The sequence below is a fragment of the Gopherus evgoodei genome, chromosome 6, assembly GCF_007399415.2.
Source record: "Gopherus evgoodei ecotype Sinaloan lineage chromosome 6, rGopEvg1_v1.p, whole genome shotgun sequence".
NCBI lineage: Eukaryota > Metazoa > Chordata > Testudines > Testudinidae > Gopherus > Gopherus evgoodei.
The window spans coordinates 120,638,052-120,656,282 of NC_044327.1; the positions used below are offsets into that span (position 1 = coordinate 120,638,052).

Consider the following 18,231-nt stretch of genomic DNA (forward strand, 5'->3'; position numbering starts at 1 on the left):
TGAATTTCATCTGCCATTTTTGTTGCCCAGTCACCCAGTTTTGTGAGATTCCTTTGTAATTCTTCGCAGTCTGCCTGGGACTTAACTATCTTGAATAATTTTGTATCATCTGCAAATTTTGCCACCTCACTGTTTACCCATTTTTTCAGATCATTTATGAGTATGTTGAACAGTAATGGTCCCAGTACTGACCCCTCAGGCATACCACTATTTCTCTCTCTCCATTCTGAAAACTGATAATTTATTCCTACCCTTTGTTTCCCATCTTTTAACCAGTTACTGATCCATGAGGGGACTTGGCTCTTATCCCATGATGGCTTACTTTTCAAAAGTCAATTTAAATTAAATACTTTTTTTAATTTAAATTTTTTTAGAAATCTAGACCTGTTATGGGTTTTGGTGTAACTTGCATTATTCTTATGTTAAATTTGCATTATCCTAACAAAACATTTACTTTCTATCTCTTTTATATATCTCATTGGTCCTGACATCCCCCCTGTAAATTCAAACACCCCCCCAATTTCAATTCTGGGGAAACCACTGGTGGTGACAAGGTTCCAGGCCTGGTGGCCTCATGTTGTCAGTATGTGCAAGTGTGCTGCTGGGAGCATAGTGGTGGCACACAGCCCTGTGCTCTGGCCCCATGAGCCGTGGCACATGCTGGTGGGAGTATGGTGGTACCACCACCCTGGACTCGACAACCTCATACATGGTAGGTGTGGTGTGTTGGCTGGTGGTTGTGGTCAGTGCATCCATATATGGTGGTGCGGTGCAGTGCAGTGAGCGCCGGTGAGGGGTGGAGGGTTTGCAGGGCCCAGCGTCCAGGGGGAACATGCTGGGTGTGACAGGAGCCAGGGCTCAGTGCCCCGACAGACGGGGGGAGTGAAGCAGGCTGCTGCAGTGTGCGGAGCAGACCCCCCGACATACGGTGGCAGCCTGGCCTGAACCTTTTCCCTGTGGCAGGAAACTCAGGCTGCCCTCCCTGCAGCAGGCCTTGCTCTGACAGTGGTAGCCCCGCCCCCTGCTTCCCTCAGCACTGACTGTGGGCACCTAGCAACCACACCAGGCCTGGGCTTCCACCTCGAATCACAACGTCGTGAGGCCGAATGCGCATGCTCACTGCTGCATTGGTGTTCCCCCACATACCTAGCATTCGCGCCGCCCATTCGTGCGCATGCGCTGCCTGCTCGCTGTCGCGTCGTCCTCAGGGGCCGGCTCGCAAAGCGCTCTCTCCTGAGGTCACTTCCGCTGTTCTCCGCCAATTGTCATAGCAACGGGTCGCGCGTCCCGGAAGTGTCGGCGGAGTCCGGGCAGTCTCCCCGCGGTTCCAGCGGCCGCCGGGGAAGTGATGCTGGGCCAGTGGAGCCGGCGCCCGCGGGAGGTGACGGGCCCCACCCCGCACTCAGTGGCGCTGGTGAGACGCTTGGGCTGAGGCGCAGACGAAGGGCCGGGGGACGGGAGCGGGCGCAGGCGCTGCGGTTCGGTGGGAGGTGGGCTGGGGCGGGAGCGGGGGCGGGCGCTGCGGTTCGGTGGGAGGTGGGTTGGCGGGCGGGAACGGGCACAGGGGTTGCGGTTCGGTGGGAGGTGTGTTGGCGGGCGGGAGCGGGCGCAGGGGTTGCGGTTCGGTGGGAGGGAGTAGGTGCAGGCGCTGCGGTTCGGTGTTGGGCATGGGGGAGAGGCCACAGGTGTTGGAATGAAGGGGTGCTGCTGCACCCTCGGCCTTGAGGTGGTTCCCATCACATCCAGGGTTTACAGTTTGGTTCAATGGCTCTCAGGTCCCCCACTGTACACATTGTTCCAGAGCCCCTAGCAGTGGGTGCATGCACCATAGTATGGTGCGTGGCGGAGTGGCAAGACCCCAGAGCAGGACCCCAGAGCATGTGATGTTTCTGCTGCAGGGTGGGGGGCTCCCGAAGCCGGGGACATAGCAATGCAGTCGCCAGGTCAGTGTGGGATAGGGGCAACTCAGCCTCTCCCCTGCATTACAGCAAAGGGCAGTGGGACTCTGGTTGGAAATATCAGGGCTGCCCGCAGGGCTGTGCAGTGTTTATGGTGCTGTGGGTAACAAGCCTCAACCACGTTGTCAGATAAGAGCAACTTGTTATCATTATTTATTTGTATTACCGTAGCAACAAGGAACCCTACTCCTGGACCAGGACCTCAGCACTTATTGATAAAGGAAGGTCACTGCTCCAAGGAGCTTACAGTCTGAGTATATGGCAAGAGACACAAATGGATGCAGACAGAAAAGTCTAGAGTACAACTAAGGCCCTGTTTATAGATACAGCACTGCAGTGGGGCAGCACATCTGGTGAAGACGCTCTATGCTGATGGGCAAGAGCTCTCCCGTCGGCATAAAAAATCCACATCTCTGCATAGCAGAAGCTACGTCAGTGAGAGAAGTGGTAGCACCGTGCATGCAAGCACTTATTTTGGTGTAATTTATGTTGCTCAAGGGGTGGTTTATTTATAACCCTGAGCGCCATAAATTATGCGGACATAGGCTGTAATGTGGACAGAGCCCAAGTAGTGAGTTAGTATTAATCAGCAAAGTAAACGATTGTCTCTGTGACCTAGAGGTGAATGGGTCCTAATCCCATTGTCTAACCCTTAGCTATCTAGTCCTTCCTAGACAGGTGGCTTGCATTACTGAAAAGTGTAGTTCTTGAATTTTACATTTAACATTACTTTAAACTCCTATTAATACTCACTATGTGATTGGTCGTTACCTGCTTGAGATGATAAATTAAAAGAAAGCCATTGATCTTGTTTCCATTGTTAAAGACATGTTTTCTTTTACAGAGGGCCAAGTTTCCTAAACCTGATAAGTCTGAATGTTTCATCTTGGAATGCAGACGTAAAGAAAAAGAACGTCTTGAATACTTGGCTTTCACAAAGGTTCACAACAGAGGTCTGCAGGTCTGTCAGTGGGAGAATCACAATGAACGCAGAAGGCTTCACAGTATTGTACAGAAGAAGGTCGATCAGACAATGCAGGAGTACCTGGCAGGAACTGAGGATAGAAGAGAGAGGTAACAAATCAAAAAGCTGGAGCCAACTGATAAATGGATTTAAGGATCTTCTCATCCGCGTTTCCATGCTTAAAAGCAAGCAAATTGATTTAGAATAATATCGGTGGGAACAAAAGAAACATGCCCTAATAACTTAAACTTTAAAGTGTGTTCAGTATAGTGACTGCCAAAACAAAATCACTCAACAGATTTCTGCTCTGTGTGTGTAATGAACTGGGTCCATGTATATAGCGATGCTATTTTTATCCGTGACCCCAGGGCAGAAGCATAGATTGCTTGCGCTAAAAGAGAACTAATTTAGGTGTCAGTTAAATAGCAGTCTGTACAGTTACTGGGTCAAACGTTAGAGACAGACATGGTCACACACATTAAATCAGTGTGTTAGGGTCATATCTGCTGAATTCGCTGACAAAAATATTTTTTCAGCCCTCCTCACTCCAGCTAGCTCTTTTGGTTCTTTAGGGGTAAGAGAGAGTGAACTGCAATCTGGCTCATGTATCAACACAGTTATTAAAACTTCCAACTGTAGAGCTGTCATACTCTTGGGAGTGGATCATGACCATGAGTGCCAACCTCAGGGCAGACTGTCAAAAGCAGGGCAGAGACCCCAAAGTGATGGTATATTATGTAATTAAATTTCACCAACCTAGTAACAAATATTAACTCCTGGATCACTATAACAGTCTTACCGTGGAGTCACAGACAGTCCTCTTGGGCACTCCAGTCTTTCTTGCTACTCGGGCAAGCTGGGCTTAGTGATAAATGGTCTCTTACACTGAGAATCACAAAATATTCAGGTTGCTCCCAGTCCCAAGAGACCAGTCACATACCCCAGATCAGTTTGTACCTTAGATCTCACACCAGACACAAAGCTAGTAGCTAATCCTATAATAAACTAATTAAGGATTTATTAACTAGGAAAAAGAAACAAGGGAGTTATTTACAGATTAAAGCAGGTGGCATATATATGCACGAGTTCGGTCTAGAGTTCTAAAAGCACTGTCTTTTTAGGGCTAACCCAGGTTGACCATGGGGTGTGTTTTGTTTCTTAGCTCCATTCCTTGAAAGAGACCAAACAGCAATGAGAGGAAAAATCTTCATGTCAGCTATCTGTTCCAGAATTCAAGCTGATAGGATGTGCTTTCTGGCATGTCGCACCTTTGTGGGTGTAAGAAGACCATTAAATGAGCCCTTGTGTTGGATGGCCCATTTAGTCTTGATAGTGTCATCCCCATTTTACAGGTGGAAAAAGTGACCTGCCCAGTGTCACAGAAGGTGTCATTGTGAGAACCAGGATTACAATTTGAGTTCCCGGCTCTCAGTCCCATGTTCTCTTATTGCTTTTTGGGCCAAATACAGAGGTAAATTATAATGCATTTTACAAGTGGTTCATGTAATTTATGTGTTCAGGGGGCAAAAAGGTATTGTACCAGGAAAAACAAACAACAGGTGCTTGTTAGAATGTCTCAAATAAAGTAGTCACTTCTCTTACTTCTTACCCTATTGTTACTTTTCCTAGTAAAACATCTCCACAAAACATAAAATAGTCTAGTATGGAGCCGCTTATACTTTCACAGACCTACAAATGTGTTACACTGCCTTTACAATTGGTTTGAAATTGGCCACTTCTCTTTCTCTCATATGAAGACATCAGAACTCAGTGTCCAAGTTCTGTAACCAGAGGATGCCCGCTAGATCAGGAGAGGCTAAGTGTTGTAAACTGCCCTGCCCGTGTTGGGTTGAGTACCCTTCACTACATGAGTTATTGACTGCAATGCTTTCCCAGTCACAACATGGGGAAGAAACCAGGCTAAGCCACAGCATAGTTGCAGGAACTCTGAACAATCCACAGAGGACCCTGTTGAGCTGGTCTAGGATCTAAGATCAAGTAGACAAGGAGGCAGGTGCAGCGATTGACTCATACATTTATTTATGGTTTTAGACTCTCTTTCCCGCTGATGCTTCTACTCTGTAAGGATGTAGTTTTCAGCTCTCTGGCAGCGCTGATCATTCGAGCATGGTAAAGGGCCAGCAGCACTCTTATTCAAGAATGCATGTGCTGTCTTAAGTAAGGGGAGTAGTGATCAGCTGTGGTGTCACACGGGCGTGATTCCTTCCCAGAATACAAGCAGATCTTTGTGTTGGTGCTGTGTTTTTCCTGTCTTGAGAATGGGGCTGTGTTTTTCCTGTCTTGAGAATGGGGCATCAGTCAACTGGAGATGTAATGGGTTGGTTTAATTTGTCACAGATGTCCAGGTAGGTAGATTTAATGGAAAGGGCAACTCATCAAAGATCAGGCAGAGCTATGTGTGGAAATTGGTCTATAATTCAAGCAGTTGCTAATAATATGAGTGGCTGAAATCAGTTCAGTGTCAACAAGTTGAGTGTGACACCTGTGCCCCAAAACTGCAGAGCAGCATTCAGCTGGAGCAAGCACAATGGCCAATACAGCTGAATGAAGGACTGAAGGGTCTCCTCTCCAGGAGGCTCCTGATAGTTTTCATATCAAGGTGGTAGGGGAAAAAAATCTTCATTTGCGGATGTTCCAAGTGGGACTGGTATGTCAGGCTATGGTCGAGTTTTACTCCCAAGTATGTGACAACTGGATGGAATGTCAGCAGTCATCCGTGGACACAGATTGAGATCGGTCAATTGGCAAGATGATTGTTTAGATGGAAAATAATTGCCACTGTTTTATTTTCACTAGGATTAGTCTTCTTTGCTGGAATTAAATTGTCAGAATATCTACATTGGCTGAGATTCCCTTTGATCCTGTGGAAATAATTTCCAGTGTCAGCAATACAGAAGTTCTCACCATACATATACGTCTCGGCCTGTGTTTCAGGGAGATTGAATGTGTATATCTTGGACAACATGAGAGCCAAAACTGACTTTTGTGGAATACAATTATGGAGACATTTTAAGGTGACTGATTTTTCTCCCCAATTTACAGGAAGAAGTTTCAGCTGTGAACCATTTCTCAGATAAACTGCATCATTAGCCTACAAGAAATAGGCTGACTGCTAAGATGCTGCAAGTTAACATGTCACACAGTGTCATAGGCTACTGTCAGATCAATAGGGACTGCACAAACTTTTTTTTCCACACTCATGCGTTTTCTATATTTTGAGTCAGACAAAGTTCCTGATCTTGGATGAATCGTCCCCTCCTGAATCTAGCCTGAAGGCGAGGCAGCTGAGAATTGACTACCTCATTAATCCACATCAGGATTAATCTCTTCATTGGCTTGTAGTTAATGCACAGCAGAGAAATTGGTCAGTAGCTCTCTGGGTCTGTCAATGGTTTTCCTGGCTTGGGAACAGCTACAACCTCTGCTCTGCACCAATTGCAATTCTGCAATTCTCAGTACAGTTCAGAATTCGAAGCAGCCAGTTTTTGCTGATTGACCAAAACTGAGAAACATTCAATATGAATGGTATCTAGTCTAGGAGCCTTATTTGGCCGCAGTTGATGTATAGCCAGATTGAGCTCTTGATGAGTAAAAGGTGTCATTGGGTTCATATCCGCTCCCTGAACCTGCCATTTCTCAGGAACCATCATTTTAACTGTGTGACTGAAAGCTTTGTCTTGATTAGGAGCTCTGCAATTGACTACCAGCTGGGATGTGGTGGAGTTTGCTGTGGCTGGGTATTCCTTCTTGACCAGCCTAGAATCTCCACTCAATCTCTTAATAGTTTGCTAGACTTTGCAACTGGAAAGTGTGAAGTTCAGTTTGGAGATAGTTTCTTTCCATTGCTTTTGCCTTGTTTCTTTCCATTGCTTTTGCCTTGTTTGAGCTAGAAGGTAAAGAAAGTCTCTGCTTTTTGTCACAAACCCGTTCCTTCTTACTGGATTTAAATTCCTGATATAGTCTGGTTGCATCAGACTACCATCCAGGAACGAGTTGTTGACAAAATCCTAGTGGGAGTGGAGGGATATATATTTATTTCTTTGCAGTGGCAAGAATTTTATCACAGAAACTTGGGAGACTGCACTGATGTTATTCCAATTATTGGATGTGTGGGTAAAGACTCAGAGAGCTTGAACTCAGATTGGAACAGATCCCGTGCTGCTTTCTGGAAATTCCACTGAGGTTTCCAAAGGCCACTTGTTGTTGGAATTTGTGTTGTGATTAGGCTGATGCTGGGTTGAAGGAAGCATATCAAGCACTTTATGCTGTGTGGCCACCGGAGAAGTACTGACCAGCTGTTGTTTGTTCGTTTGTTTTTTTAAAGTGAGGTCAGGAAAGTAACTGAGGTTCATTGTTTGCTATGGAAAGTGGGTGACAGCTTAGGATCATATAAAAGCTGCATATCGACCGTTGATTCCCATTCTAGCCTCACACAATCTATATCCTCATATGTGTATCCCGAGTGGGAATGACATGAATTAAAAGCACCACAATTGACAGAAGATCCTTAAAAGATGGGTAACATAGGAGTTTGCCAGTTGGCAGATGGAGGTTTGTATACATAGATAAGAGTCAGGTCCTTCACTTTTATAGCCTACCATTCAGTGACATCATTTGGACCTGATGATTAGACTGGAGTTGCTGGAATACCTTCCCTGATGTAGAATGCTATCCCATATTGCCTATGATGGAGGTGAGACATAATGGCACAAGTTGAGAATCAGTGATGGAGGATGTTTCCAGAAGCAAGGTGATGAGTGCTTTGTGTTCTACAGCCAACTGGAGGAAGACATTCCTCTTGGCCACTGGACTTCCTTCGATCTTGAGGTGCAGCACTTTGAGCCGACCCCAGAGCTAGGGTTTGTGATGCCAGCTCTGAAAGGGACTCCCTTGGAGAACAACTCATTTGGGTTGTATTTGTTTTTCACTTTTTGCAATGAGAACTTGAGCTCCAATTTTGTCTTTTTTCTACTTTAGCATTGATTTTTTTTGTACTGTTGGCTTCCACAAGATGGCAGTAGACTTGCTCCCCACTTCTTTAAGATCCATTAATTCCAGAGTGAATTATAACACTTCTGAAGTATGTCATATTTTGGCCTAAATGTCATTTAACCATGTGCTTTTCACACAGTATAATGTTTAAAAATAAATTAAATTCCAAGAATCATTGCCTAGGCAGGTTTCCAAGGATTTGATCTCTGAACAGTGCCCTGACTCTTTTTTGGTTTGAAAGTGGCAGCGTATTTTAACTGCTTCATCTTTTAGAGAAACAGACCTGGCAGAGATGCACAAGGGTCCGTCCATTTTTGGGTGATTATCAGAATTTCAGTGACGTAACTACCTTTCATACCAATGCTTGAGTGGGCCCCAAATGACCATAGAGATTTATCTATTGCTTCGTCAGTGTGCTAAACTGACATGCCATCAGATAAGAAAATGATTGAGGCAGTTACTTGTCTCTCATGGATTGTGTATAATAGATTAGACACACACATGCATTTCTGAGCATAGATTCCGTTGGACAAGATTGAAAGTTTTTAGTTAATCTGATAATCTCATAGTAAATATACTAAAGCTGCAGCATTCAACAGACAGGGTTATTTAGCTTTTGTTGAAATATTTTCTTCCTTTTAGGCTTCGGGCACTTCTGGAAGCAGAAGAAAAGAGCTATTTCACTGAGATGGAGTCAATGGAAGAAACCATGCTGGAAAGAGAAGCAAAAATGAGAGAGCGAGCAAAGGTGTTGAGAGAGAAGAGAGAGGAAGAAAGACAAAAATTGGTTGCTCTGAAGCGAGAGCAACAGTTCAGGTAACTCAGTGAAAAAATCTTCTGAGAGTGAAAGTGGTAAGTACATAATCTGACAGGATTGGAGACTGTAAATTAAGGAGGGAAAGATAAATATAACTGAATTGATGCATATTTAAGTTTCAACACAGTTTATGGCAGAGGTGTCCAAACTTTGTCCAGTTGATGTCCATGCTGACTACTTGCCAAGAGTTGAAGGGACTCACCTAACTTGAATACAGTGGAGCAGATTGTAGTCCTCATTTCAGTGAAGAAGTGCAGCCTGTGAGGACAAGGGGTCCAAGCTTGCAATGCTGGCCCAGATTAAGATAGGTCCTAGCAAGCAATACTCCCGGCATTGTATGTAAACTACACATTTTATTCTAAAGGAACATGGCAGCAGACCACATTGAGCTACACTTTGACCATCCCTTGATTCAAACATTCAGAAACAATGAAAGTTTCTTTCATTGATAAAGACTAAAAATCATTTCACATGTGAACGTCTCAGCACTTTACCCTGCAAAATCAATCACTTTTGTAGTTCCTCAACAGGATATAAAGTTATATTTTAGTTTGGTACACATAGCATGTAAATGCCCAGAAGTGAATGTGGCCTAAAAATAGGTTTGTGTAGCTCAGCTGAATATATTCTTTCATGAGTTTCGATGAGAAAAAGTTGTAACTATCCAAAAAGTCAGGTTTTAAATTCATTGCACAACTCTTTAGAAGTGATATAACTGTCCATTTTGAGCTAAGGATCTAACTTTTTTTCCTTCTCATGCAGTGCGATCTGACATTCTGGGCTAAATCTTCATGGGTGCTGAGCTCTGCACCTTCCTTTGAACTCAGTGGGTGTTGTAGGTGCTCATCACCCCTGAGGAGTTGGCACAATAAATCTAACTAACTCAGTTCTTTGAATCTTTAGTTTTCTGGGGAAGAGATGGAAATAACTCAGATGTAGGTGAATTGTAATTCTTTCTGAAGGGTCTCTCTCAAGCATCAGTATTTGGGAATCCTTAGCTCCTACTCTCCAACATATAGAAGCTGGAGAGGAAAATCAAGGGTGGAAGACTTGAGCGTACCCTCTCCTTAAACTCCAAAGTACCCAATTCAAACAAACGTTTTATTACTCTCTCAGATATTGATCTTGTGTGCTGGGATAGGTGCTCATGAAACATATGCAGGTGCAAATTCAGATGCTGACTCAAAAATGTGGCCCTTGCAATTTATACTATATCTTTCCTGTCTGTCTGTTCCTAATTTCAGCTGTTAAAACTCACTTTGGTCTTAAAATTGTTCCAAGGTCACATTTCCTGACTGCCTCAGTAGTTTGCACATGCAACCATTTTCACACCCCAGTTAAGCAATTGCATGGTGAACTGTTCAAATTGCGTGTGTCAGAAGTGGGTGCACAGTTTTTTGGAAGGCCTTTGAAAATTAGGTTTACAAAGTTGCCATTGGAGCATTGGAGATAGTAACATAAAGCTAAGAGAATAGGAGTTGGGCTAGTTCTTGAAAAATGGAATGCAAAATGCTACTATAGAGAAGTGAAAGAATCGGCTTTGCCCATGAGTGATGATTGTATCAGTTACGGCTGTGTGTGATCAGAGAAGGTTGTCATCCCTAATATCATCCCTTTTCACCTGAGACACAAAATATTTAGGTGAAAATTTTTTTTTTATTGGATAATAAACATTTCTTAACACAAATAATGATTTATTCCTAAATAGTTATTCTGCATGGGATTTGAGCATTTTTGTTGTTTGTACCACAGCTCTTGCAGTGCTGGGTATGAACATTTTCATTAGTCACTTCATGGTTTGCAGTAATCATATTGTGTTCATATATTTGAACTGTTGCTCAGAATTTACTAAGCTTATTTATAGGATAATGAAAAGTGTAATGTACGAAGATGTAATGTGATGGAGAGGATTCTGATGGCACCTGGGACCTGAGGTGATAGGACAGGGAATTGTGCTATCACTTTTTTTTTTCCTGTACCTGCTCTGGTGGTGATTCTGCCTCCCACTCAGTCTTTCATAGGACTTAGTTACCTCTTTCTCCCTCCCATCCTACTCTTGGTACTTCTCTGTTTTGATGTTCCCTTTTTCTTCTCCTTTTGCTCTATGGCCTTTTATCTTGGGATAATTCCTGTCCTATAGATGCCCACATATAAACTTTCTTAGAGTTTCTCTGGTTAAAGTGCCTATTTGTTGCAAGTCTTCATGGCATTAACAGGAAGCAGTAGCTACTTTTTAACTTTTAAGTATCAACCTCCCAGGACAAGAGTTCCAGTCTCTGTCCCATATTATTAGTGTTACTGTAACACTAGGCACCCTAGTCATGGACCTGGACCCCATTGTGCTAGGCACTGTAAAAACAGGAAACAGAAAGATCGCTTCTGCCCCTGCCTAAATATAAGACAAGACAGCAGACATGGGAGTACAAATAATCAGACAGTATTGTTGAGCATGATAGGCAGCGGTCTCTGCACATCGACAGCCTAACCATTGTCATTTTCTGTAGATTGATCCTTGCATTAGCACTGAAAGAGGCAGCTTGCCCCCTCCTTGTTATTGAACTACCTGGGGCCACTGTGGCTCCCAGTATAAACTCAAGGAGCCCACAGGGCTGTCCTAATTTGCATCTCTGTTGCAGTGGCCACATGGATTATTATAGTGATACAGAATCACTGGGACATAAGCAGGGCCAGCCCTACACCGAATGATGCCCCAGGCAAGGGGCATCTTCGGCGCCCCCCCCCCATTTGTTAAACTTTTGAATATCTTATTGCATTTGTATTCAATTTCACAACTTCGATGCATGATTTGCATGCATAATGTATCCTCGTCATATAAGATGATAAATTTGCACGCTAGAATCTGTAAATCTGTATTTATTCATGTCATATTTTCAAATAAAAATATTCATTTCCTATAAGCTTATAGAAACTTTTTTAATTTTAAGAATAACTGAAATGGAAAAAAGCAAGAAATTGAGCTGTGGACTGGTATTAAGTAATGTTACAGTAGGTGACAGCCTTAGAATGTAAACTCTAGTCCTTTAGTTCAAAAAGTTGCTTTTCTCGACTTTGCTCTTGCAAATTGAGGAACAGCTTCAGAGAGATCCAAAGACTGGTCAGTGGCATTTTTCAAGTGATGAACTAGCAAGCAATGTCAGTCTCTTATTGGCCACCCTCGTCCAAAGATAGGTTTTAATGAGCCTGAACTTTGAAAAGCTGTGCTCACCACTCGCAACTATGACCAGGCAGCATGAGCAGAATTCTCAAAACTATCCACACATTAGGAAAAGTGTCCTTCAGCCCTGCATCATGAATGAATAGGAGAACTTGGAGTAGGAAGTGCTTCATGTGTTGCAAAATGTGACAGATGTTGTCCAATTTGACATCTGCCCTTAAATCCGGCCCTAGAAATAGGAATACTCTAGCCATTTCCTTCCTCCTATCTCGCCCTCTGTGCTGGATCTCCTGGGGGAAGAGGACCTTTTGCACACAGAAACCTCCTCCCCTGACTGCATGTAACCCTTTGCACTGGTTTTGCTGGCACAAAGGAAGTACAGCTCAGCAGTGAATTCCCATCTCTCTCAACTGTCACTTTTATATGAGAGCATTAAAAAAAATGCAATACAGCCAGCACAAACTGTCCACAGATTGAATTATCTTTTGATCTCCTTCTTAAGACAGGTATCATCCTTCTTTCTTCCAGTTTCATACGTTTGCTTAGTATTTTTTAATCCTTTTTTTCCCCAATGAGTGGAGATGGTTAGTGTCATGGTATATGGTAAGAAAGGGTCTCTTCCTCCTAAAGTCTCCAAAAGCTGATGTCATTCTAATTGTGGTAGGGTACTCTATCACCATGAATTAAAGCTTTGTCCCCTGTACTCACAAGCAATATTTCCATTGCTTCAGATTATCTTGGTGGTTGTGTTACAGCCTGGTCATGGGAAAGAGGTTATTCTTGAGATATTTTGGACTCAGATATTTGAAAACTTTGAAGAGGAAGAACAAGGCCTTGAGTTTAATCCTGGATTCTCTGAGGAGCCGGTGCAATGGCCAGGGTAGAGATGGCACCTGTTTTTATTTGGGCTTCTCTCAGAAGCTTGTAATAGCCAGTTGTACCTCAGCCATAATCATTTTCCTGGGTGTAGTTCTGCAAAGCTTCATATTCTCTCTCACCCAGTTCATGAAACCACATGGGGTGATGGTGAGAAGTTATGAACGCAAATGTGAGCAACTAACAGTGTGGACAACGGGTTCTATTTCCATCCCATCTATCCCTGGAAGCATTTTATCCTAGCTATCTTGATGCCTAAACGAGATTGGAACCTGGATGAAGGACATCTTGCTGAAGTTAAACCTAGGAAAGATGGGCATGACTTTTGTAGAAACATTTTGGAAGATTCTTGTAATTTAGAGGGTGGTGCTAATCTCTGCTGCTTTGGGCCTGATTATTTATTAAAATATGGTTTTATAGCTTTTTTTTTTTAATTAAATCACTGGCAATTTTAATTTTTGACAGGTTTCAGAGTAGCAGCCATGTTAGTTTTACTTTGAGCTTGAATAAAGACTGGGAGTGGATGGGTCATTACACAAAGTAAAACTATTTCCCATGTTTATTTTTCCCTCCTACTGCTCCTCACACCTTCTTGTCAACTGCTGGAAATGGGCCATTTTGATTACCACTACAAAAAGGTTTTTTTGTCTCCTGGTAATAGCTCACCTTAACAGATCACTCTCGTTATAGAGTGTATTGTAACACCCATTGTTTCATGTTCTCTTTGTGTGTGTGTATATATATATATATCTTCCTACTGTATTTTCCACTGCATGCATCCGATGAAGTGGGTTTTAGCCCACGAAAGCTTATTCTCAAATAAATTTGTTAGTCTCTAAGGTGCCACAAGTACTCCTGTTTTTTTAATTTTTGAGTCATTCCATTTTCTCTTCCTCCCCAGTCTATTAGTTGCAGCCAAAGAGAACTTTCCTTATGTATATATTTTAGAGAAAATTACAATGCCAGAATTTGCATAAAAAGATGTTCCCTCTTTCTTGTGATAACACTGCAAGCATCTCACAGAGAAGGCTGTTATCACAGCAGTTTTGTCTCAGATCCATTAAATGGATAAATCACTCTGAGGGAAGTAAATTTGGCTTCTGTCTTCTGGAAATTACTATATATAGTGTGCATTTTTAATGTTAAGAGGCTTAGGACAGCAAAGTCAAGAGGTAAAACAGCCATCTGGGGGAGCAGATGTTCACATGTTGCTGTAAAAATTGCTTTGAAGGAATTACTTTGATGGAATCAAGCAATTATAGTTATTTTCTATTAAAATTCTAATCATGGCAAACTTTTCCCCTTGAGAATTCTACTAAATTCAGGTTGCATGAAACTAATAAACGACTTGAAACAACTAAATTCAGATTGCGTGAAATAAAATAACAAAAATTTTAATCCCTTCACGGCTGAGAGAACTTTGAACCCCTTGTATTAAGGGAATATAGTTTTCCTTAGGGTAATATCTTTCAGATCTGAAGAACTATACATTTCCTCTAGAACGCTATGGAAACGGTACATTTTCTCATTAGTACTGATTATTTTGTTGTCCAGTCACCAAATTCTACCCAAAAGTTAAAATGCAGGTTAACTATAACTAAATTGGAAACATCATTATAGTTGTTTAACACTCCATACATGCAGCAAGATCCCGGTGAACCTAATTTGTAATTCTTAGCACTTACCTCGCATTTCTTATCTTCAGAGCGTTTTATAGAACTGAACTCATCCTCAGGACAGCGTATGAAAAGGGGAAGTATTATCAATCCTTTTGTTACAAAGGAAGAAGTAAACTTAAATTTGAGAAGGTGTCGAATGTCCTAACCACTCCCTCATGCTGGCTCCCTAGGTGTGGTAGTAGCATATAATGGCATGTTAGCTGTATTAAGGCAGGGCATCAATTAAAGTGCTAGAGATAACGCGACACAGTCCAAGGCATCTGTGGACTTTTATAAAAATTAAAAAAAGGTGAGGATATAAAATATATAGTTTTGGTTCTCGATGATTCTATACGTTCCTTTTTAAGTCACAATTTAAATGTCTAAAACCCAATATTTTTGTTAGAAAAGGAGATGTGATTCTATTGCATGGAACTGGATATTATACCAGCTACTCAAATGTAGCCCACAATCAAAAGTGAAATCATAGAAAATGATCTATCAGCAAGTACTTCTTTATGCAACACTCAGAATCTCTGTATTGTCACAGAATTTGCATCTTGTTCAGTCTCCTCTCACCTGACCTACAAGTCATGCTGAGCTCTATGAAAAGCAAAAAAAAGGACTGTTGTGAGAAAAGGCAACTGGAACTAAAATGTTGCTCTAAAGCATGTTAACCAAAGCATCCAACAGGCTGGAAAGGTGCTGAGCACTGTTGCTAACTTGAAGTGCCAACACAAAGCAACATCAGTGTGGGCAGTCAGGCTTGCAATGTCTAAAAGCTTTGTTTGTCCAAGCTTTTAAACTGAATTTATGCTACTGCAAGGCCTCAGATGTCTATGCCTTTCATTTATCATATGTGATATCAAGGCCATGGTTATCTATAGCTTCTGGAATGCCCAGAGTACATATATAGTTTCCCAATTTTGTTGGCTTAGGTGAGGGATTATCAGTTCTCCCTACTAGCTTAGATGCCCCACCACTCCTTCCAGATTCTTCTTCTCCCTCCCCTTCATGCCTTCTTCCATGCTGTCTCCCTTCAGTCCCTATCTCTGTGCACCAGGTGTTCCACCTTCTGTTCACATAGATCCCTCTTTAAAACTCATGTCTCCCTTCAAGGCCATCAGTGCTAACCCTGCTAACTAAAAATGTTGCCACCAACCAGTTCAGTTAAGGAAAAACCGTACAATGTAAAGCAATGATCCTCAGAAGCATGTATGATTAGTTTCTTGTGTGACAGCTGTCATCTTGGCTGACACACAAGGGATTGAACCCAGGATCTCCAGAGCTAAATGGCATGAGCTATGGCAGGTTGAGCTAAAGAGCCATACCTCTGTACAGTGGGGCTATAATAATGGAGCAAATAATTAAGCAATCAGTTTGCAACCACCTAGAAGATAATGTGGTAAATAACAGCATAGATTTGTCAAGAACAAATTGTGTCAAACAAATGTAATCACTTTTTTTGACAGGGTAACAAGCCTGGTGGATGGGGGAAGTGGTAGATGTGGTAAATTTTGACTTTAGTAAGACTTTTGTTACTGTCTCACAAACAAACTAGGGAAATACAACCTAGATGGAGCTACTATATGGTGGGTGCATAACTGGTTGAAAAACTCTTCCCAAAGACTAGTTATCAGTGGTTCACAGTCAAGCGGGAAGGGCACAGCGAGTGTGGGTCCCACAGTGATCAGTTCTGGGTCCAGTTCTGTTCAATATCTTCATCAATGATTTAGATAATGGCATAGAGAGTACACTTACAAAGTTTTCAAATTATACTAGACTGAGAGGGGTTGCAAGTGCTTTGAAGGATAGGATTAAAATTCAAAATGATCTGGACAAACTGGAGAAATGGTTTGAAGTAAAAAGGATGAAATTCAATAAGGACAAATGCAAAGTATTTCACTTAAGAAGGAACAATCAGTTGCATACATACAAAATGGGAAATGACTGCCTAGGAAGGAGTACTGTGGAAAGGGATCTGTGGGGTCTTAGTGGATTATAAGCTAAATATGAATCAAATTTGTAATGTTGCAAAAAAAAAAAAAAAGCAATCCTCATTCTGGAATGTATTAGCAGAAGTATTGTAATTCTTCTGCTCTACTCTGCCCTGATTAGGTCTCAACTGAAGTATTGTGGCCAGTTCTGGGTGCCACATTTCAGGAAAGATGTGGACAAATTGGAGAAAGTCCAGAGAAAGGCAACACAAATGATTAAAGGTCTAGAAAACATGACCTATGAGGGAAAATTGAAAAAACAGGGATGGGATGGTCTAGATAATACTTAGTTCTGCCACGAGTGCAGGAGACTGGACTAGATGACTTCTCGCAGTCCTTTCCAGTTCTACGATTATATGAACTCCTGTCCTCCATGGACAGGTGTAATGCTGACAGACGCCAGTCATCAGCGGGCAGGATCAAACCTGGGACCTCTGAAGCTTAGGGTAGGTCTACACGACTGCTTAAATCAATCTAACTTATGTAAGAAAAAGATCCCCCTCCACCCAAGCAAAACTGACCTAAGCGCTGTCAACACCGGTGCTATGTCAGTAGGAGACGCTCTCCTGCTGACATAGCTTCTGTCTGTCGCGGAGGTGGAGTAATTATGCCAGCAGGAGAAGAGTCTTCCATCAGCATAGAGTGTCTTCCTCAGACGCACTACAGCAGCGCAGCTGTGCCAATGTAATGCTTCTAGTGTAGACCTGTCCTCAGTATATGAGTCTGTACTGCATGAGCTAAAAGCCAGTTGGCTTTTAGCTAAGGCTGTAGCAGACTCATCAATCTCTAGCTGTGCTTGGTGCTACTAGAGGGGGACAGAGTGCCACACCAAGCAGGCATTGGTTACATACTACCCATAGCTGAGGAAGCATGTCCTGAACTTCCGAGACTTCCCAGTTGCTATCCCAGATGAGCCCCCACTTGTAATGCTGACACAGACCCAGGTCATCAGTGAACGGATTGACCCTGGGACCTCTGGAGCTAAATGCACAGGCTTCTACTGCCTGAGCTTAGAGAGGGATGTGCATGCAGAGTTCTACTGAAGTTAATGAGAATTAGTGTGAGAGTAAGGGGCTGTGCATGTGAATCCCATTGTAGGCATGGGACCTAAGGCATAACCATCTTCTGAGGCGCCTGGAGCATTTTGTGTCTGATTTGTACAGTTCTGTTTATTTAGACTGTAATTTCATTGGAGCAGAGGAAGTGTTTTTCTTTGTATCTTATACAGCACCGGACTCGCTGTCAGTGCTTAGCAGATGATAATAGAGCCAGAAGGGGCAATGTTCATTATGGACAGGTCCTCAGTAGCAACATCCAAATCTGTTACTTTCACGGCTGACAAACAAAATTTTAATTGTATCTTTTTAGGTGAGAAAAAATCCTAAATAATGGGATTTCTTTGGTATTTGTTCCATTATTACAGTTATGACACTTATATGTTCCACCCTGATAACTGCAATACTAGAGGATAGTTTGATGAATATTTAATAATTTTTGCTATACAAAATTATCAGACTAAATAGTCAATGTATAAAATAATAAATTGCACATTATACAAATAAACTACCAGTTGTCATACAGTAGTTCCTAAAATGCAGTAAATGATCTATCTATATTGATGATCACAATGAATTCCTAAGTGAGCACTGCAGTAAACTGTTGAAGATGGTTTTCTATGAGCATTAAATAATGTGGGATATTTTTAGTTAATAAATGCATATATGCTCTTCAGGATGGTAATTCTTCATGCTGATAAATATGCACCATTATTTG

General features: G+C 42.3%; 1 protein-coding gene across 2 annotated transcripts in view; it reads left to right on the plus strand.

The window, feature by feature from the left end:
• The first annotated feature begins 1,276 nt into the window (after positions 1 to 1,276).
• Positions 1,277 to 18,231, plus strand: part of CFAP53 (cilia and flagella associated protein 53) — a 31,849-nt gene continuing 14,894 nt past the window's right edge. The window contains exons 1-3 of one of the 2 annotated variants that reach the window (XM_030567221.1): positions 1,277 to 1,414; positions 2,803 to 3,032; positions 8,578 to 8,751. In XM_030567221.1, the coding sequence (XP_030423081.1) occupies positions 1,349 to 1,414; positions 2,803 to 3,032; positions 8,578 to 8,751 (470 nt within the window). In that variant the 5' untranslated portion in view covers positions 1,277 to 1,348. The remainder of the gene's footprint in view (positions 1,415 to 2,802; positions 3,033 to 8,577; positions 8,752 to 18,231) is intronic. The other variant, XM_030567220.1, reaches the window with a different exon arrangement.